Source organism: Dama dama, chromosome 23 (genome assembly GCF_033118175.1).
Source record: "Dama dama isolate Ldn47 chromosome 23, ASM3311817v1, whole genome shotgun sequence".
Classification (NCBI taxonomy): domain Eukaryota; kingdom Metazoa; phylum Chordata; class Mammalia; order Artiodactyla; family Cervidae; genus Dama; species Dama dama.
Window position 1 is genome coordinate 66,102,703 of NC_083703.1, and position 22,948 is coordinate 66,125,650.

Genomic DNA, 22,948 nt, shown 5'->3' on the forward strand with positions numbered 1-22,948 from the left:
TCGTGTTCAATCCCTAGTCAGGGAACTAAGATCCCATATACTGGGAAGTACCTACTGAGCTCAAGTGCCCCAACTGGAGAGTCTGTGCATCTAAACCAAAGATCCTGCATGACCCAGTGAAGGTCCTGCCATCAAAACTAAGACCCAATGTGGCTAAATAAATAATTAAAAAAATAATTAAAAATATCTTAAATAGCAAAGAACTTTAAAGCTTTGAGTCTCAAATGAATAAATATACCTGAAAGCACTCAAAGAGGGAAGACTTTTCCTTAATTCGTATGGTAATTTGATCCATTTCAAGGCCCTGACATAATTCTGCTTCTTGTATGTGCCTAAGGTATTTTTCAATTGAGGAGAAATTCTCCCAACATAAAAATAACTATTTTAAAGTGTAAAATTCACTGTCATTTAATAAGTTTACAATGGTATGCAATCACCACCTATATCAAGTTATAAAATTATTTCCATCACCTCAAAAGAAAACCCTGTACTTGTCAATCAGTCATTCACTCCCCTTCTCTTCCTGGCTCCTGGAAAGCACTGAGAATATTAACTTTTAATGTTAACTAGTTACACTAAGTTACACTAAGTTTTAATGTTACATTTAGTTACACTAAGACATTTAAAAAATATAAAGCAGATATTTAGAGATACAGATTCTAGATGGCTGCACAACTGCATCCAGTCACATAGAAAAGAGCACAAGTATAGGTTTTATCCAGTAATCTCACAAAAATGCCAATATTTTATTAACCATTTTATGTACATGAATATACAGTCTAGAAAACTGATAAAAACACATCCAGATTTTCTTATAAAGACAATGCACAAATGCTCATTTACATTTTGCACATTAATAATGACACAATAATTATAGCTACATAAAAATATATACAAGGATTCAAGACAGACTTGATGCTATTTGGCTTGTAACATGTGTAGATACTACACAAAAAAATGATGTAATTTTCAGAAAAGTAAAATGTGACCAGACTCACTTTTCTTCTTAAAATTTAAAAATAAAATTCCTAATAATCATAATTATTGATATTAGTTAATAGCCAAATTTCAGACTCATTCAAATTAGCCAGGGTTACTAGTTAAATGGGCTTCCCTGGTGGCTCAGACAGTAAAGAATCCGCCTGCAGTGCAGGAGACTTGGGTTCGATCCCTGGGTTGGGAAGATCCCCTGGAGAAGGGAACCACTACCCACCCCAGTATTCTTGCCTGCAGAATTCCATGGACAGAGGAGCCTGGCAGGCTACAGTCCATGGATGGCAAAGAGTCGAACATGACTGAGCCAGTTTCGCTTTTCACTAGTTAAATATTTAGTATTAAAAAAATAAGGTTTGCAGTTTAAAAAACATACATTTGATAAAATTTCTCAAAATTAATTAAGAATGGCTTATTCACGTCCTTCCAGATTCTGGAAACACACTAGAAAAGTGAATATTGAACAGCTGATTCTTTGTGAAGTGGCATTTGGAGCCCTAGAAAACACCCTTAAGGGGCCAGTGATAAGACCCTATTGGGAAACTCATAATACGCTGATGATACTGAAAGCAAAGATGGGAGGTGATAAGCAGCTACGTCATGGTCGGAGTAGTATAATTATAAGGCATGAGGTGGTCTTAATATGGTTTTGAGAAAGGTTTCAACTATTCTTAAGGAATCAATTAGACATTGAGAATGATCAATCTTATAATGATCTCAAAAACAGTATCTTACATATTATCATGGCTATTACCTCACTAATAGGAAATTTAGTCTCTAACAACGCTTTTCTGTATCTTACTCTACTGGCCTGAGAAGCAGTGTCCTATCTTGAGAGTTAGATGATATAATCATATATAATTAAGTTAATGGTTTGGAAAATAAAGTGATGATAGTTTTAAAAAGGAGCAAGTAGCTCTTTTATTAGGTTGTGACACCAGGCTAAGAAGGCTTAAGGTTGGAAAGCAAGGAGTGGGTAGTGCATGGGTTTAAGTAAAAACATGCTTCTGCTCAAGGAGAGGAAGGGCATGAGAAGCCTCTGGACAACCCACAGTGGTACCTGGATGTGAAGTTAGCACACTGGGTAAGAGACAGGCTCGTACATCATCCTCTGGCCTAGATGCCATGGAACCCAACCCCTACTCAATATTAAATTGGGAACACAAACATCTCAAAGCATACCTACCAAAAATAGATTATTCACCCTCTTATGACAAAGCCCAGAAGGAGAGGACACTTGATTCTTTTAAAAAGTGAGCTAAAAAAATTAAAAGGCTTCCCCTTACTTTGTCTGAAAAACTCAGAGAACAAATATTTTAACAATTCTATGACTATTAATATGCTTAAAAGGCACTTAAAACCATTCCTTTTTAACTGCACTTGAAACCATTCCCTTTTAAGTGCACTTAAAAACATTCCTTTACAATCCAACTCAAAATACATCTGTCAACTACATTTTTTTTTTTGTCAACTACATTTTGGATAAAAGTAAAAAAAAAAAAAAAAAAAAATCCACTTAACTTTGGTGTAACTTTTCTTGTAACTCAGTGATGTTTACTACCTTCAGGGTTGATTGTTTTGAAAGACAGAGCCCCAACTTGCTGCAAAACATCCTGAAAGTGCTTTTACCACAGAAATGAGAAGGGCACTAGTGGTTTGCTCTTTCACTGACAACATCCTGTAGTCGTTTAAGTAAAACATCATCATTTTCTTGACAGAGGCGTTTGGCAGGTGATTCTGCATCACCATCGATGGCTATTGCTCGCTTCTTGGTTCTCTGCTCACCTTGCCTTATCATGTTGTTGATATCTTTCAAACTCTGTGCAAAAAATAGAGGATATGTGTGAGTAAAAGGGGAAAGGGGGGAAATAGCAGCAAAGATCTAAGCTAACTGCTTTTTCCTACCCTTATTCTCTATCCAAAGCTAAACAATGAGGAAGAGATTATTTTTTGAATCTAGGTCAACCTAATAAGGGTGATTAGAATTAATCTTTTCAGGTGATTTTAAAAATTGGATTTACATTATAGCAATAGTTTTTAAAATGTGGACATCAGACCACAAGCAGCAGAGCATTTGGGAGCTTATTGGGAATGCAAATTTTCAAGCCTCACCCTACACTGACTGAATCAGACATTCTAGGTATTGGACCCAGTGATCTCTAGTTTATCAAGCCTTCCAGGTGATTGTGATAAATCAAACAAACTTCCATCAAGTTTGAGGTCTTTTTCCTGAAGCAGTGCTTTTCAAACTTTAATGTGCTTACTAATCATCTGGGGAATGATAATACGCAGATTCAGATTCAGTAGCGTTGGTGTGAGGCCTGAGATTCTGCATTTCTAACAAGCTCCCAGGTGACGCTAATGTTGCTGGTCTTACTGTAAAACAGCCTTCGAGAAGTTATTCCTGAACGCTGTGCATCAACACTGTCTAGGGAATCTGCCTGCTAGAGCTTTGTGATTCAGTAAGTCTCTGGGACAGGAATCTGTGTTCAACAAGCTCCCCAGATTCTGACTTATGGTTCTGAAATTATTGACTTAGAATTCAATTAAACCCATTTCTGATTTTATCCAAGAATTTCTTCTAAAAGTCTTTATATGAAATCAGCTTCTATGAAGAGGAAATGCAAGTCTGTGAGGTATATCTCAGTAAACTTTGTTTGCTAAGTATGGCAGGAATGTAACAAATGCTTGTGGATCTACATGAGTTAAGAAACTAGTAAGTTAAGGAGCTGCCATGTATTTGGACTGAGTTACAACCTATCCCACTACAACTCCTTCCAGTTGGTAGTCATTCTGGCTTTTGGAGACACAATGAACACATCTACTTGATAGTCCTTGAATTACCTGAAAACAGCAATCATGTCCCCATTGGATCATCATCATTAATGGGACTACAGATGGAGGTGACCACAGAGCTGTCTGTGTAAGTCAGAAGAGGCCTCTGCTTTCAGACTTTTCCCTATCCCGGTTGACATCCACCAAATGAACTTTCCCTTCCAAGGTCTTTCTTTAGAGAGTGTCCCCATATCTGACCACTTGCACATGCTGCCTTACTGGTCCTTCTCAAGATGGTGCCTGAGCAAGGACACACTGTGCCCTTGGTGCGAACTCCCCCAATACCATGTCAGTCATAACAGATTAAACTCCCTCAACTGGATACACTGCTCTTGATCACAGGAAACTTGCCATAGTAAGAGTTTGTATTTATTTGCAGCAACTTTGCAAAATAAATAGGGTAAGATTAAAGATTACTAACTGGAAATCTGAAATCCACTTTTTAACACGGATATTGCTGTTCTGGAGTAAAGTTTGGGAGCACCTTACCTTAGAAGGGCTGCCGTTGAATTTATACAGCAGAGCACTCCTTGGTGTAAGGCCAGACCCATTCTTGTGTGGGGACACATAAATGGAGTGCTGCTGGGAAATGCGGCGTGGGGAGCCTGGCTGTTGCTTAATATGTGGAAAAGGAGAGAGTGGCGGAGCTTCCATCTGAAATAACATAAAAGTAAAGCTTTTATAGGGCTTCCCTCATAGCTCAGTTGGTAAAGGGTCTGCCTACAATGCAGGAGACTGGGTTCAATCCCTGGGTCAGGAAGATCCCCTGGAGAAGGAAATGGCAACCCACTCCAGTATTCTTGCCTAGAGAATCCCATGGGCAGAGGAGCCTGGCAGGCTATAGTCCACGGGGTCACAAGAGTCAGACACAACTTAGTGAATAAACCACCACCAAAGCTTTTATCAGATCAAAGTTTTTCTTTCTTTTTTTGAATCCCACCACATTTTTTATTCTACATTCCCCTCCTCCCCGTAAGGGTGAAGGATCAACATGGAAGGAACTTTCCCCCCGCACCATGTTTTTATTATTATTGGTATCTCCTAATTAGAAGTTAGTTATACCATAAGAACTTATTATGGCTGAAAAAAATTAAAAAATGATTCATTAAAAAAATGATTCATTAACCCTTGTTTTTCAATAATTACTAATGGATAAACTAAAATTTATTTTTCTGGATCTTTTAGGAAATCCTAAAGGATTCTGAGTAAGACACCAGAAGCAATAAGCCAAGAGCACAGGAACTTCCATGTCCATGCTCAGAAAGTGAGGCAAAGAATAACTTTTGTCCTAATACTTGCAATAAGGATCTCTCTCCACACACACATTGTTGTTGTTTAAGTGCTAAGTTGTGTCCGACTCTGTATGACCCCATGGACTGCAGTGTCAGGCTTCCTGTCCTTCACTATCTCATGGTGTTTGCTCAAATTCATGTCCATGGAGTCAGTTACGCTAGCTAACCATCTCATCCTGTCTCCCCATTCCCCTCTTGCCCTCAATCTTTTGCAGCACCAGGGCTTTTCCAGTAAGCTGGCTCTTCACATCAGGTGGCCAATGTTAATACAGCTTCAGCTTCAGCATCAGTCCTTCCAATGAATATTCAGAGTTGATTTCCTTTAGGGTTGACTGGTTTGATCTCTGTGCACCTTTGATCACCAAAGGTGTCTCAAGAGTCTTAAGAGTCCATACATACATACCCACAACCAAATTAGTAGCGCAGAGAATAAAAGAGAGGCACAGTATTCTGTGGGCCAGCAAGAAGAGTCCAACGAGGAACAAATCTCTTAATAAAATGGTTAAGACTTTATGCCCAGTGGTTTAGTCACTAAGTCATGTCTAACTCTTTCGACTCCAAGTACTGTAGCCACCAGGCTCCTCTGTCCATTGGATTTCCCAGGCAAGAGTACTGGAGTGGCTTGCCATTTCCTTCTCCAGGGGATCTTTCCAACCCAGGGACCAAATTCCTGTCTTCTGCATTGCAGGGAGATTCTTTTACTGACTGAGTTACTAGTGTAAAGTATAAGACTTTATACTGAAATGCAAAGGACTCAGAGATAAAGTGAGAAGGAACTGCACTTTTAATAATCTATACAATGTTCTATTCCAAGCATAAATGGGGATGACTCCTTAATTAGTATTTCATTCATCATCTTCACTTGAGGCTAGGAAAACTAGAGTTGTTTTTTTCCCAATTAGCTGATGTTAGAGATATTCACAGTATAGCACATGGTGGGGGGTGGGGAATGTGTGGAACTGAGGGAGAAGAATGAGTAGTCATGGCCTCTGAGGATAGTCAGCTCATATTCCTTGAAAGGGACAAGGAAAGAAATGTAGAGACACAGACACATATATAGCTACTGCCTGAATGCAGCTTCTACTTGGTTCCTCTTTCTTATAACTGAAGTCTGCTCTTCTGGGAACCAACTTCAGCTTATATACTGATAATACTTATCAAGGCCTGCTGGTAGTGTCAAATATAGATATGGAATAAAAATTTCTTAGTGTTGTTTCTATTATTAATTCAAGCCTATCTAGTTTCTTTTCTCTTTATCTTGAGAAAAACATTTCTCTCAGAAATATAACAACAGAAATCAAAAACAAGGAAAAAAACCACCAGAGCTGTTTTCATTTTTCCATATTGCCATTGAGTCCTTGCCCATATGCATCCATAATTTCATGGATGAAATCTCCATGATTTTCTCTAGTCTGTTTTATCACAACCTTAATCACTCTGATTATTTACTAGCATGTTTTCTCCTGTAAAATGTATCAGTAAGGCTTTCACTTTGAAATACTTATCTACCAAAATAAACTCATAGTAAACCAATTATGAGAACAGATATTAATAAAATAGTAAAATAAAAAACGTACCACATGGTCCTGATTTGACAAGTCATATTTCAATGCAAATGACTTCACTCTTCCTACATATATTGTATTGTAAAATTTGATAAGATCACCTCTTTCCTCTTTCACTGGTCCACTGGAGCAGTCAGGTGTTTTTGTAGCATCTTCCAAGTCTGTTAAAAGAATTCAGTGTTGTGATAGGTGTACCTTAATCTATAATTTGGGAATCTGAAACACAACTCTCTCTACAATATAAAAGTGAAAAAAATCAAATAAACCTAAATATTTCTGTAGGACAATGACTATTTTTAGAAAAGTTCAGAAATCTACCTATATTATGGATAAATTAAATTGGAAACTTGAGAAATACAAACATGTAAACTTAAGTTGGTACTCTATTCTCTAGATAGCACTTCAGCAAGAATGTTTTCACAACCATACCTTTGAACCCACTGTCACTGGTGACTCTCAGAGGGGCACCAGCTCTGGGTTGAAATTTACCTAAACTGAGCTTCAGAATATGGGTAGCAGTGGCAAAACCTGAGCTTCAGATAACAAAAGGGCCTGCAGATGTTCTTACTGGCTCTTTGGAAAAGGTGGAAAGACTCTAAAAGGTCAAGTGTATCCTCAAAAGTTAAGGAAGAAGCAAGGTGAATTGCTTATGTTTACTTTTCTGCAAATACATGGCAGGTGACAGGTATTCAAAAAGCCTTATTTTCTCAGGCACAACAGGAACTTAGTGCTGAATAAAGATATCATCCTCAGCTATAAAATTAGAGCTTGCCCCAAGGTGCTTTCACATTTTTTAGTGTAACTCTAGGGTAGCTTGTGACACCAGGCAGAACTTTATCCTATTCTTTTTTGGGGGGGAAAAGAGAATTACAAAACATCTACTTGTACTGACAAGAATCACCTAGCTTTGGGTGGAACTTTACCTAAACTGAGCTTCTTGTATAGAGCTTAGAGAACTACTGGCAATTAAAAAGAATTCAGCATGTGAAAAAAATGTCTCATTCTCAATACACTGGCCTGCAAACACTGAGAATATGGGTAGAAGCATGTTTCCACCTTGGTTTTCCCTGTAGCTCAAACAGTAAAGAAAGAGCCTGCAATGCAGGAGACCCAGGTTCAATCCCTGGGTCGAGGATATCCTCTTGAGAAGGGAATGGCAATCCACTCCAGTATTCTTGCCTGGAGAATCCCATGGACAGAGGAGCCTGGAGGGGTACAGCCCACGGGATCACAAACAGTTGGACACAACTGAGCGACTAATGCTACTACTACTACTACTACTATGCTTCTACCTTAGGAAAATAAGAAAACTCTGACATGGTCCAAGGGTCAGGCAGCCACAGGGAATCTCCCTGGGGAATCTCGGTCCCCATTGGGATGTCTTTTTTACTCCTGTTATTTTTGCAGGATCTTAGTAAGGCAGGAAAAGCTATGTGATCAATAAGTTCAAAAAATGCCACATATTATAGCCTTCTCTTAGGAATTGAGAATACATGTTAGTATAATAAAGGCTTACAGAAGTTTTGCAATTAGAAAAAAAAATGTTCACTTTAATTCCATACTTCTCAAACTTTCTCTGCACAGTCCTTCTTTTCCATGACACTTAACTACAATCGTGGGGGACACTGTTCCAAGACAGTAAACACCAGCTTAATTACAGCTGCTGCTGCTGCTGCTAAGTCACTTCAGTTGTGTCCGACTCTGTGCGACCTCACAGACGGCAGCCCACCAGGCTCCCCCATCCCTGGGATTCTCCAGGCAAGAACACTGGAGTGGGTTGCCATTTCCTTCTCCAGTGCATGAAAGTGAAAAGTGAAAGTGAAGCCGCTCAGTCGTGTCCGACTCTTAGCGAGCCCATGGACTGCAGCCTACCAGGCTCCTCCATCTGTGGGATTTTCCAGGCAAGAGTACTGGAGTGGGTTGCCACTGCCTTCTCCTTAATTACAGCAGTTGTAGGTTATTCTTGTTATACAGATCATTAAAAATAAAAATCGAACTAAGTGAGTAAACAAGAACAACAGTTCAGTTCAGTCGCTCAGTCGATGTCCGACTCTTTGCAACCCCATGAGGTGCAGCATGCCAGGTCTCCCTGTCCAACACCAACTCCCGGAGCCTATCGAAACTCATGTCCATTGAGTCGGTGATGCCATCCAACCATCTCATCCTCTGTCGTCCCCTTCTCTTCCTGCCCTCAATCTTTCCCAGCATCAGGGTCTTTTCAAATGAATCAGTTCTTCACATCAGGTGACCAAACTATTGGAGTTTCAGCTTCAACATCAGACCTTCCAACGAACACCCAGGACTGATCTTTAGGATGGACTGGTTGGATCTCACAGTTCAAAAGCATCAATTCTTCGGTGCTCAGCTTTCTTTATAGTCCAACTCTCACATCCATACATGACTACTGGAAAAACCATAGCCTTGACTAGGCGCACCTTGGTTGGCAAAGTAATGTCTCTGCTTTTTAATATGCTGTCTAGGTCATAACTTTCATTCCAAGGAGTAAGCATCTTTTAATTTCATGGCTGCAATCACCATCTGCAGTGATTTTGGAGCCCCCAAAAATAAAGTCAGCCACTGTTTCCCCATCTATTTGCCATGAAGTGATGGGACCAGATGTCATGATCTTAGTTTTCTGAATGTTGAGCTTTAAGCCAACTTTTTCACTCTCCTCTTTCATCAAGAGGCTTGTAGTTCCTCTTCACTTTCTGCCATAAGGGTGGTGTTATTTGCATATCTGAGGTTATTGATAATTCTCCTGGCAATCTTGATTCCAGCTTGTGCTTCATCCAGCCCAGCGTTTCTCACAATGTACTCTGCATATAAGTTAAATAAGCAGGTTGACAATATACAGCCTTGACATACTATTTTTCCTATTTGGATTTGGAACCAGTCTGTTTTTCCATGTCCAGTTCTAATTGTTGCTTCCTGACCTGCATACAGGTTTTTCAAGAGGCAGGTCAGGTGATCTGGTATTCCCATCTCTTTCAGAATTTTCTACAGTTTATTGTGATCCACACAGTCAAAGGCTTTGGCACAGTCAATAAAGCAGATGTTTTTCTGGAACTCTCTTGCTTTTTCAATGATCCAGTGGATGTTGGCAATTTGATCTCTGGTTCCTCTGCCTTTTCTAAAACCAGCTTGAACATCTGGAAGTTCACAGTTCACATACTGCTGAAGCCTGGCTTGGAAAATTTTGAGCATTACTTTACTAGTGTGTGAGATAAGTGCAATTATATGGTAGTTTGAGCATTCTTTGGCATTTCCTTTCTTTGGGATTGGAATGAAAACTGACCTTTTCCAGTCCTGTGGCCACTGCTGAGTTTTCCAAATTTGCTGACATATTGTGTGCAGCACTTTCACAGCATCATCTTTTAGGATTTGAAATAGCTCAACTGGAATTCCATCACCTCCACTGGCTTTGTTTGTAGTGATGCTTCCTAAGGCCTACTCGACTTCACATTCCAGGATGTCTGGCTCTAGGTGAGTGATCACACCATATTGATTAACTGGGTTGTGGAGATCTTTTTTGAACAGTTCTTCTGTGTATTCTTGCCACCTCTTCTTAATATCTTCTGCTTCTGTCAGGTCCATACCATTTCTGTCCTTTACTGAGCCCATCTTTGCATGAAATGTTCCCTTGGTATCTCTGATTTTCTTGAACAGATCTCTCGTCTTTCCCTTTCTATTGTTTTCCTCTACTTCTTTGCATTGTTCGCTGAGAAAGGCTTTCTTATCTCTCCTTGCTATTCTTTGGAATTCTGCATTCAAATGAGTATATCTTTCCTTTTCTCCTTTACCTTTCGCGTCTCTTCTTTTCACAGCTATTTCTAAGGCCTCCTCAGACAGCCATTTTGCTTTTTGCATTTCTTTTTCCTGGGGATGGTCTTGATCCCTGTCTCCTGTACAATGTCACGAACCTCTGTCCATAGTTCATCAGGCACTCTGTCTATAAGATCTAGTCCCTTAAATCTACTTGTCACTTCCACTGTATAATCATAAGGGATTTGATTTAGGTCATACCTGGATGGTTTAGTGGTTTTCCCCACTTTCTTCAATTCAAGTCTGAATTTGACAATAAGGAGTTCATGATCTGAGCCACAGTTAGCTCCCGGTTTTGTTTTTGCTGACTGTACAGAGCTTCTTCATCTTTGGCTGCAAAGAATATAATCAATCTGATTTCGGTGTTGGCCATCTGGTGATGTCCATGTGTAAAGTCTTCTCTTGTGTTGTTGGAAGAGGTTTGCTATGTTTGCTATGACCAGTGCATTCTCTTGGCAAAACTCTATTAGCCTTTGCTCTGCTTCATTCTGTACTCCAAGGCCAAATTTGCCTGTTACTTCAGGTGTTTCCTGACTTCCTACTTTTGCATTCCAGTCTCCTATAATGAAAAGGACATCTGTTTTGGGTATCAGTTCTAAAAGGTCTTTTAGTTCTTCATAAACAAGAACAACATTTAGCTATTTAGTATTTTTCATTTCAAAACAGAAAACAAGATGTCAGTTATCCTTTAAGCTGGAAAACGATTTCTACATTCTCATCTCTTTTAGGACTTTGGCACTCAGAAATTAAAGCCTCAGTAGGCCTGGTGACCATCTCACATCATATAAATTAGGAGACAGAACTTATGAAAGACTGGGAAAGAGAATGAGATCTTCCTGCTTGGTGCTATAATTGGTTCAAATCTGTTTTCCCTCAGAGGGTAGAAGGGATCTCTGCCTAATATAATCTGAGTCACATGGTATATATTTGACATACATTTGTGAAATGAACCAATGAACTATATACAGATTCATAATTTTCCCTACTGTTCCCATGAATAAGAGGAATGTCTTTTCTGGATTATCATATAACACTATCAAGCAATTAAAATGTGGTTTTATAAAAAACTATCAGTGAATGAGAGAAGCTCTTAGAAAAAAAGGAGATATTATCTGCAGAACTCTGGAGAGACATGCTGAAATTTTTAGCCTGGATCTCTGACTTCAGAATTTTCAAAGGATCTAAAGTGAAAGTTGGAAGGGAGAAAGCAAATTATTCCAGGGCTGCAGGTAGTCAACAAATGCAACCATAATACATGGTTAGTTTCATATCCCAGGACAATATAATTGCATTCAGAGGAAAAGAGACTGAGAGCATAGTAGATATGCATTTCTCAGGGGAACTGGTTTCAGAGGATGGGCACACCTAAACTGTCTAGAATGCATGTATTAATGAAACCCCATCGTTCACTCCCAGAGGAGCTGCTCAAGTGACTGATGCTGATTTCTTTGCATATAGTCCTTAGTCTTCAGTCTGAGAAGAAACAAATATAGTGAGTTTTTACCATCTGAAACTGGAGAAAGTAAAGAAGCAAAATTATTTTAGGATGAAAGTAAGAAAGATCAAAATTTATTTATAAATTCAAGGGTCATGTTGAGATGTGATGGGCAGCAGCACTTCCCTGGAGTAAGCATCCGGTATTTGTTGTGTATTTATCCTACCACGTTCCTCCTTATCCTCTTTCGCTCCTCACTGTAAAAGTGTGTAGGCTGCGGTGCCCTTGAGCTCCAGTTGTGCAAAAGTCACAGAGCACACACCAATTTAAAACTACAGTGCTTTTAGACCATTTTGGCAGTTTCTCATAAGCTCTAAAAGGCATTCATTGTAATCTAAAACCAAGGAAACCTTGTTTACACAGACAATCTAAAAAGAAAATGTGCTCCATCCACATCTGGCTGTCTATCTGGTGACCATAAAATAGTTCTAATATGAATAAAGTCACTTAATTATCAATTTGTAGTTATCAGTCTTATACATTTCCTATGGAAACAGAACTTTTGTCACTTGAGAGGATTTAACTGTTTTTGTGTGTCTGACCTAGTTTTCAACATTTAAAGGATTTTATGTAAGGAATATGGCCTTAGAAAAATTAGCTTAAAAAAAGACATTTAAAGAGCCATACTCATTAATAAAATATATTTTATACTTCTTATAAACAAAATAATAATAACTACTACTTACTAAGGCCTTACTATGAGAAGGCCTTGTATGAAACACCACACACGCATCTTTTTTTTTTTTTTAATTCTTAAGCCAAGCCTCAGAAGAAATATTGTAAAGTTTTCAATTTACTTGAGCATTAATGTTTGCATCACTTAGACTAAGCTATAATCTGGATCTCTCAAGTGTTCTAATCAAGAATGCTAGTCTGGGGTGCTCTGCTAACATGATAATGAGTGCACAGGCTGAGTATCCAGTTGGTGTTTTAACAAGGAAGCTCTTTCTCCACAGGTGGCTACTATAAATATGGTTTCTATTAGGCATATCTCAATCAAAGACCAATGCTTTGATAATTAACATACCTGACATCAGAAGTAGGTTTTTATTGATGAAAACAGTGATCATTTATTAAGTATGCCTAATCCTAAAAATTGGTCTGTGTTGAGGGAAATTAGAAGTACTTAAAATAAGCAGATTGGCAGGTGCATTTCTTTACACTAACAATGAAATACCAGACAGGGAATATAATCGAACAATCCCTTTTAAAATTGCATACAAAAAAAAACCCCAACAACAAAAAACTTAAGAATAAACCTCATCAAGTAGGTGAGAGACTTATATACTGAGAATTATACAACATTCATAAAGGAAACTGAAGATGATTCAAAGAAGTGGAAAGACATCCCATGCTCTTGAACTGGAAGAATATTGTTAAAATGGCATGCTACCCAAAACAGTCTACAGATTTAATGCAATCCCTATCAAATTACCCATGACATTTTTCACAGAACTAGAACAAATAATTCTAAAACATATATGGAACTATAAAAGACCCAGAATTGCCAAAGCAATCTGGGTCCATGATCTTAGTTTGTTTTTAATGTTGAGTTTCAAGCCAGCTTTTTCACTCTCCTCTTTCACCTGCATCAAGAGGCTCTTTAGTTCCTCTTTGTTTTCTGCCATTAGAGTGGTATCATCTGCATATCTGAGACTGTTGATATTTCTCCCGACAGTCTTGATTCCAGCTTGTGCTTCACCCAGCTCAGCATTGTGCATGATGTACTCTGCATAGAAGTTAAATAAGCAGGATGACAATATACAGTCTTGTCCTACTACTTTTCAATTCTGAACCAGTCAGTTGTTTCATGTCCAGTTCTGTTGCTTCTTGACCCACATACATGTTTCTCAGGAGACGGGTAAGTTGGCCTAGTAGTCCCATCCATTTCTTTTAAGAATTTTCCAGTTTGTTGTGATCCACATAGTCAAAGGCCTGAGTATAGTCAATGAAGTAGAAGTTTTTCGGGAACTCCCTTACTTTCTCCATAATCCAACAAATGTTGGCAATTTGATCTCTGGTTTCTCTGCCTTTTTTAAGCCCAGCTTGAACATCTGGAAGTTCTTGGTTCATGTACTGAAGTCTAGCTTGAAGGATTTTGAGCATAATCGTGCTAACATGTAAAGTGAGTACAACTGTACTGTGGTTTGAACAGTCTTTGGCATTGCCTCTCTTTGGGATGGAATGAAAACTGACCATTTCTAGTCCTGTGGCCACGGCTGAGTTTTCCAAATTTGCTGACACACTGAGTTCAGCACTTCAATAGCATCATCTTTTAGGGTTTTAAACAGCTCAGCTGGAATTCTGTCATTTCCACTAGCTTTGTTCATATAAATACAATGTTTCCTAAGGCCCATTTGATTTCATACTCCAGGATGTCTGGCTCTAATGAGTGACCATACAGTCGTGGTTATCAGGTCATTAAGACCTTTTGTATAGTTCTTTTGGGTATTCTTGCCACCTCTTCTTAATCTCTTCTGCTTCTGTTAGGTCCTTACCATTTCTGTCCTTTATCATGCCCATCCTTACATGAAATGGTCCCTTGGTATCTCCAGTTTTCCTGAAGAGATCTCTAGTCTATATCTATATAAAAAGAATTGAATTTGGCCTGTGTGGCCTTAAATGGGATCAGATTCTAGGACATTATTATTAAAGCATTTTTTCATTAAGACCTTAAAACTTAAGATCCCAGTAGACACCATAATGATCATGGATATTTGGGTAATTTAAAAAATGTCTTTGACCCAGTCAATTTTCTTTAAGAATTTACCCTAAGGATGTGGACCAAAGATCAACTTACAGTGATGTTCCTCACAAAGCTGTATATAATTAGAACAATCTAAATGCCTCATATTGTGGAATTAAATAAATTACAGTACCTATATACACACATCTACATTAAGTAATGGAAAGATGAGACAAGAAAAAGGATATGGGCAGAAGAGGCCTTTTCATTATTTATCAACATATGAATACCAAATATTTGATTCTTCTTTCTTTAAAAAAAATTACTAGAGCCTTAAGTCTTAGCATGATGGTGCAACAAGGTGACCTTGCTGATGGTGGCAGAATATCTAATACACTTATTAATAAATAGGACATTTCCTTGTCTCCCCAGGCAGATCACTGACAGCTGTCTTACTTTTCCTGTCATTCAGATTCAGTTTTGAATTTTATTGTGTCTTTTACATAATAAATGTGTACAAGTATATATAATATTAACATGTGCAAGTATACTAGGAAACTTCTAAAACACAATTAACAGAGGACAAATTAATGGTTTCTACACACAAATTCTGTGGAGGAAGGTACCAGACCCATACTTACTTCAAGGTCACTTGTTTCTTCTCAAAACACACATGCATTATCCACCCCACCTACGTAAGTAACTCCAAGACATCCACTGTAGTATGCATAATATAACCAAAGATGTACTACATATAGAATGCTAAATTGGGCAACTTACCACAATCTGTCATTTCAAAATCACCATTCAGGTTTTTATTGTATGCCACAACTTCTCTTGGAATACTTTTCAATAGTACACTTCTATAGACCTATAGGTCATAAGGGAAATAAAGGACTATTGAGTCACAAATAAGCACAGGTTAAGCAAAACCAAAATAAGAAGGGCAAGATATCAAGCCAATTAAAAAGTATTTGTCTGTATGGGTGATAGTGAAGGGCAAGATGTTATTAGTCTGGTAAATGTAGATTACTGCAAACATCTTAGAAGAGGAGCTTACTAAAGCAGAGCCTACCACCTGAAATATGCCATTTAGGAGGTTACAAATTAGAAGAATTAAGTAAGCAGCAACTAAACACTGATGAGCAAGTTTTGCCAATTAAAAGCCACTTAAAAGATCTGAGCCTATTCCTTCTTCCCTTTAATTCCTTCCGTGAGACTCATTTGATATCTCTGGGGCTTGCTTTCCTGTTCCAATCCCATGCCAAGTCTTTTCAGGTGGCCACATGAAAATGTGTTCCCCTCCCTGCCCCTAAACTGTTTTTAACCTCCAGGATAACTGAAAAGCATGATCCATGCTCCCTCATCCTATGGATAATGGTATTGAGAGAATTTTTAGGAAGCTGTGGCATGACTTTTTTTTTTTGGCTGCGCTGGGTCTTTGTTGTGGCATGCTGGCCTTCTCTAGCTGTGGCGTGTCAGGGCTTCTTTTGGTGCAAAGCATGGGCTCTAGAGTGCATGGCTCACTAGTTGTGCATTGTGGGCTCTCTAGTTGTGGTGCATGGGCTTAGCTGCCCCATGGCATGTGGGATATGAAATCTCCTACCAGGGATCAAATCCATGTCCCCTGCATTGAAAGGTGGATTCTTAACCACTGGATCATGAGGGAAATCCCCTGACCCAATTTTGACCCACATTAACTTTGCCTTAATGAACTTAGGGATGTTTTGAACCTCTCTAAGCTCTCTTCCTGGGTGATTTTTCTGAAGAGGCCCAGAAACCAGGCCTCTTCTAGTCTATCACAGGATATAAGAAATGCCTATACTTGGCTCTTCTAGTATCTCTATATTGCTAGCAGTGTATTTGAGGCTTCAGTAAACAAGTGAAACTGTCTGTGGGGATCTCCTACAGAAGGGTATGGCTACTAGTACTGGGGCCAGGGTTATCTCAGCTACTATTTCTCTCTTCTAGTCTAAGATGGCAGATCACTGGGGCCAGAGAGGAGGCCAATATGCTCCTTTAGAGCAATCAGGCTGTCAAATGGCCAAAACCTTACAGTAAACTAATCCTATGTTTTTCAGAACAATAATAAAAATCATGTAGACCTAACAGTTATTAAATGCTTACTATGTACTAGGCCACTATGCTAACATTTTATAGTTCCATGACTGAAATGTTGTATAGAACTCTTACCAGGGATATTATATAAAAAATGCCTGATATCTATTCAAATTCAAAGATGCAAACATTAAGATTCTTAGCAAATGGAAAAAAGAAACTAGACTTAATATATCCTCAAATTTCACTGGATTTAAATATTATCAGAGAATCAAATCTCATATATTTAAAGAATATTATTATTATAAATATTTTTCATTAGATTTTCTAGTGAAAAACATCCCCAACTCAACAAAGGGACACATGGAATAAGAGAATGTGTGAGAAGTACATGCAAATATGTAGATAAGTCAGAAACAGCAAGATTTTTGGCTTCTATTGAAACTGTTTTTTGATCAAAACTGTCTCAAGTTTAATGGTATCCATAAAACCAAAGTATCTATAGTAAACCTAGAAAAGAAGTTTACCTTTTATGTGACTTGTCAGCAGGGAAATAGTACAAACCTATTTTGGGACAGGAGGAAAAATAATGTAACTCACGTGACTATTAGCTTGGGGCTGATTTCTATAACTTTTCATTATTTCTTGAAAAGTTCTTTCTTCTTTTGTTACCTAAGGAAAATAAAAACCTCATTCATCAATTGCTTTTAAAAGAAAAATGGCCCTAAACAAAAACTTCAATTACCAGTTGGCACTGAGAGCAGTCTTGCAGAAAGCTATTAACCCCAGGCCACTCCATAACTAAAAACCACTACAATTTGTGACTTCTACTACCTTAAAAGTTCAGGCTTTGTGGCCTGTGGGAACTCAGCTAATAGCTTCATTAATCAAAAGCACTAAGATTGTTATGGTATAACTCTACTGAAAATGTATTTCTTTTTTTTTAACCACAAAATGCCTTTCTTTATAAAAAAGAACATAAGAAAACTCAGATCTGCTGACTCTCCTGTAGTCTTCAGTTTTATTAGTTTTTAAGTACTTATTTAAAAGTGGATACAAGCAACCTTCCATAAAAAATAATTCAGAATAATGATACTGCAGATGATCAAGGACCTCAGAAAAAGAATGGAGGCAAGGATCGAGATGATGCAAGAAACGTTTAACAAAGACCTAGAAGAACTAAAGAACAGAGATGAACAATAAAACATCTGAAATGAAAAATACACTAGCAGAACACTGAGGCAGAAGAGCAGATAAGTGACCTGAAGACAGAATGGTGGGAATCACTGCTGTGGAACAGAATTTAAAAAGAGTGAAAAGAAATGAAGACAGTTTAAGAGACATCTGGGGCATTAAACACATCAGCATTCCACATTATAGGGGTGGTCTCAGAAGGAGAAGAGAGAGAGGAAGGATCTGAAAAAAAAATCAAAGAGATAGATAATAGCTGAAAAACTTCCCTAACATGGGAAAGGAAACATTCACTGAAGTCCAGCAATTGCAGAGTCCCAGGCAGGATAGATCCAAGAAGGAACATGCCAAGACGCACACAATAATCAAATTGACAAGAATAAGACCAAGAAAAAATATTAAAACCAACAGGAGAAAAATGACAACATACAAGGGAACTATAAGTTTATCAGCTGATCTCTTAGCAGAAACTCTACAGGCCAGAAGGAAGTGGCATGATACATTTAAACTGCTGAAAGGGAAGAACCTACAATCAAGAATACTCTACCCAGTAAGGCTCTCATTCAGATTTGACAGAGAAATCAAAAGTTTTATGGACAAGCAAAAGCTAAGAGAACTCAGCACCACCAGACCAGCTTTGCAACAAATGCTAAAGGAACTTCTCTAAGTAGAAAAGGCCACAACTAGAAACAAGAAAATTACAAATGGAAAAGCTCAACCGTAAAGGCAAACATACACGAAAGGTAGGAAATCATCTATACACAAATATGATATGAAAACTAGCAATTATGAGGAGAGAATACGAATGCAGGATATTGGAAATGAACTGGAAAAGATCAGCAACTTAAAACAATCTTGTTTCTACACAGATTGCTATAGCAAATCCTCATGGTAACCACAAATTAAAAATCTATCATACATACACAAAAAGAAAAAGGAATTGAAACACAACACTAAAGTTAGTCATCAAATCACAAGAGAACAAAAGAAAAAGGGAACAAGAAAAAAATGTTTTGCAACTCTGTCTCTTGATTTTTTTGTATTTTCTCTATGTGATACATTGTTTTTTCATTTCCACAGTTCTCTATTCTAATCTGTTGAGTCTTTTTGGGTTGGAATTTTGTTTCCATTCAAATTTCACTGGGTTTCCGTTCCAAGTTACCTTCAGTTCTTTTTGATATCTTTTGGGTCCTTTTTATTTCTTTTAAAAAAATTTTAAATTTTGGGGTCCTTTTTAAAGTAACTTGGTCTTTATTCATAAAATGAATTTTCTTTTATACACTGAAGCCTTTTAAACATATTAACTGCCTACTTTGAGATCAACAATTTCATTACCTAAAATTTTCAGTATCTAACCTGCTCTAAACTTTATCTGTTGACATACTCATATTGGTTCATTTCCTTGAATGTTTTATAATTTTTGATTTTTAGTTCTACTTTAGTAAGGATTTTACTTATGTGAATACTGAATGGCTTAAGGGTTGAGTGTTTCATGCCTCAAAGTAGTTTGCTTCTGCTGGGAAACCCAGCGGTATTATCAGTTCTGGGACAACTTTGGGTTTTGTTGTCGTGAGTGTTCAGACTTCGGAGATTCTTTCCTTTTTTGGGGCCTTGTTGTATATCTTACAGGATTTCGGTTCCCACCAGGGATTAAACCCATGCCCTCAGCAGTGAAAGCATAGAGTCCTAACCACTGGACTCCTGGGAAATTCCCTGGAGATTCTTAGAATCATTTATTCTTAAAATAAATGAAATATGTATATAGGTGTGGTTTTAAAAGTGGAAAGAGTAATACAAAGGATTATTGGTATGGATGCCAATGTAGCATGTGACTATAAAAGGGGAACAACTATGTGGTCTTTTGTGTTGTATGTTATTTAGTGGCTGTGGAATAAATGTATAAAAATTGTAACCATAGAAGGAAATTAACTCTCTAAATTATAAACCCATGGCTGGTTTTTAGAGTTCTGATATCCTTAAGAGAAATAACTTAAAAATAGTAATAACTTTAAAAAAGGTTAATTAACAATATCTATTATATATTTTGTATAGAGATTTTAAAGAGGCAATGTGAGAAGGAAGTCACAGATGAGTTCGAAAACATGTCCTTTGCCTCCAGAAGCTGAAAAATTAGGTTGTAACATGCTCATCTGCTAGGATCTGTGGCCAATATGATCAAGACCAAAGTTACAGATCAATGTTTCAGACACATTAGGATTTTTAAAACCAAGTAAGATATGCCATTTTATGACTTAAAACATGTTGTAGCAACTAGAAAGTAAAATGCTCTTCTGAGGTAATGGAATAAATCACTAAAAAGGAATATAGTATAAAAGCTATTTTACATCAAATTATGAATCAGAAGATCACAGGCTGTCACTAATTGTGTAATTTTGGCCAAGTTATTTTCAGCTCTGGGTCTCTGTTACTCACTTAAAATGTAATGATCTAAAATGATTACTTTAAACTGTAAGATTAGAGGTGTTACAGGGGTGGAGGTGGAAATGGTTCTCTATTAATAGTGTGGAGAACCACATACTACAAATGGCCTGTAATTGCATTAGCTGGAATTTACCACCTAATTAATGAAGGTGGGCACTGTTGGCTTATAGCACTTAAGGTAAACTAATGAGTGCAACAGATTTTCACCTCATGCTTCAAATATAGGTAACTACAGCAAAGAGCTTCCCCCAACTTATACATTACCTTTGCCATGATGTAAAAGGCACAAAGGAGGAGCTGATCCAAATGTCTGTCTTTCATCAGATCTGGGCAGTGAACTAAAGTGAATTCAAAACATGTCCATATCTTCCTTCTTAACTCATTTGAAACATCCAGTTTTAAACATAAATCACGTAAGCGTACACTTGCCAAATGATAGACCTAAGATGAAAGATAGCACATTGATGCAAAAAAACAAGTAAATAAGTTCTCAAATTTATGTCTTACCATGAAGATGGGCTTTTAGGTCAAGATTAGTAAATACCTAAGGCTGCTGATGCATTAAATTACAAAAAATAGCTATTTTAGAGTATCGGTTCACTGCTGTGGCTAAAGAAAATATATTAAAACAAAATTCTCTTTGTAAAACCCTAAACAATTTTTGGGAAAAGATGCTTTGTGCTATTCTATCTATGCTGTCAACTATGTAAAGCGATAAATACTAAAACTAAATGGCTTGATTTATGAGCATTATGACCACTATAAATACATAACTTTTTAAAAAATAGAAGTCTCTTTTTTTGGTTCAGGTAAAATGGCTAGAAAGCCTAAAATGTCACATAATACACTAAAATATTTGAATTAAAAAATGAGTCTGAGAGCAAAATCATTAAAAAAAATTCCCCTATATTCTCCATTGTTTTTATGAGCACATGAAAGGAATGTTAAGTAAATAAGACACCAGATTTTACTGTTGATGTTTATTGAGGTGTAACTGACATAAAACATTATTAGTTTCAGGTGTACAATGATTCACTATTCACACATACTGTGAAAAGATCACCACAATAAGTCAACATCCATCACCACATAGTTATAATTTCTTTTCTGTGATAAGAACTTTAAAGATCTATCCTGTTAGCAACTTTCAATATGCAATATGGTGTTATTAACTATAGTCACCATGCTATACATTATAGCCCCATGATTTACTTATTTTATATCTTCCAGTTTGTACCTTTTGACTCCCTTCATCCATCCATTTCACCCACTCCCTCGCCCCTACAACTAACCTGTTCTTTGTATTTATGAGCTTGTTTTTTAGATTCCACATATAAATGAGATCATGTAGTATTTGTCTGTCTCTGTCAAGTTGTTTTTAAACATATTAGAGTAAATTCAGTTCAATGCCTTTAATCTTTTATATATAGAGTCTTTATATGAACTAATACTAACGCAAATGACCCAAAGATCCTGAAAGATTCTAAAATGATTTCTGATCATCCAAAAAGCATTGTTTTGTTATTTTAAGAATTGGTAACCCTACTGTGATATTCCTAAACTAGACTATTCTGTTTGAACTAAGGCTTTAAATCTAAACATTCAGGAGAAAAAATGAGTAAGGCATTCTTTACATCAAAATATCTTTTGAGAGGGGAAAAAAATTTACAAGTTAGAGCTTTAAAATGAATTTTAACTATCCAATAAACTAATCTGATAGAGAGATAAAGTTGACTCCAAAGCCACCAGTGATTCATTTTATAACAAACTCATTCTCTGCATTCCATCCCTTTGTTTCTGGTCTAGTTGGTCAAGAAATAAATAGGAGCTACTAGGGTCAGAGCAGTGGGAAACATGCTGGAACTTTACATTCATGATAAGAGATGATAACAGATATAGCCCTAGCTAGACGGATTAGGTACTACTTGTTAAGCATCTTTTACAAAGCTAATCCAATGACTTCTCTGTAGCTAATCTGATATACATCCTCTGAAAGGCTGCTAATTCTAACAAAAAATTCACAGTAAATTCCATTCAGGCATATGACACCCAGTATCACACTGAGTTTAGCATGGATAACAGCTGCAATTTACTCAAGAAATGGTTATTTTGAACTCATTACAGATATGAACATCTCAATCCCCTTTAAGAATAAAACTTTTTAGCTTCTAAGTAAGCTATAATTAAATGGAAGGAAACGGACAGGCTAGATTCTGAAATAAATTCAGAACTAAAAATTTATAAATAAAGCCTTATTTTTGTCAATCTTAGATTCATTATTAAAGGCAGCAATTTGTTATTTTGAAAATTAAAAACAGGAAATTAATGGGGAAAATACTACATTTGGAACTGTCCTTTAAAAACAGGCGTTAGGCACAAGACATGGGCAGGAATGGGGATGGTGGGACACAGTAGAAAAGGTAGTGGGAGGTGGAAAAAAGAGCACGTGTCTCAAGAAATATCCTAAGAAAGACTAGATAGAGGAAATCAACTTAAATTTGCATCAAAAGATAACTGAAAAAGAAATAAATTTCTTAAAAATTTTAAGCCTTAAACTCTAATCACAAGG

At 37.2% G+C, this 22,948-nt stretch overlaps 1 protein-coding gene across 4 annotated transcripts in view; it reads right to left on the minus strand.

The window, feature by feature from the left end:
- Positions 1-382: 382 nt before the first annotated feature.
- RBL1 (RB transcriptional corepressor like 1) overlaps positions 383-22,948 on the minus strand; it is a 60,735-nt gene continuing 38,169 nt past the window's right edge. For 2 of the 4 annotated variants that reach the window (XM_061127233.1, XM_061127235.1), the window contains exons 17-22: positions 20,644-20,820; positions 17,347-17,418; positions 15,469-15,559; positions 6,698-6,846; positions 4,318-4,482; positions 383-2,812 (exon numbers count right to left, since the gene is read on the minus strand). In XM_061127233.1, coding sequence (XP_060983216.1) covers positions 2,642-2,812; positions 4,318-4,482; positions 6,698-6,846; positions 15,469-15,559; positions 17,347-17,418; positions 20,644-20,820 — 825 coding nt within the window. In that variant the 3' untranslated portion in view covers positions 383-2,641. Of the gene's footprint in view, positions 2,813-4,317; positions 4,483-6,697; positions 6,847-10,708; positions 11,067-15,468; positions 15,560-17,346; positions 17,419-20,643; positions 20,821-22,948 lie in introns of those variants that run through there. The other 2 variants (XM_061127234.1, XR_009690117.1) reach the window with 2 other exon arrangements.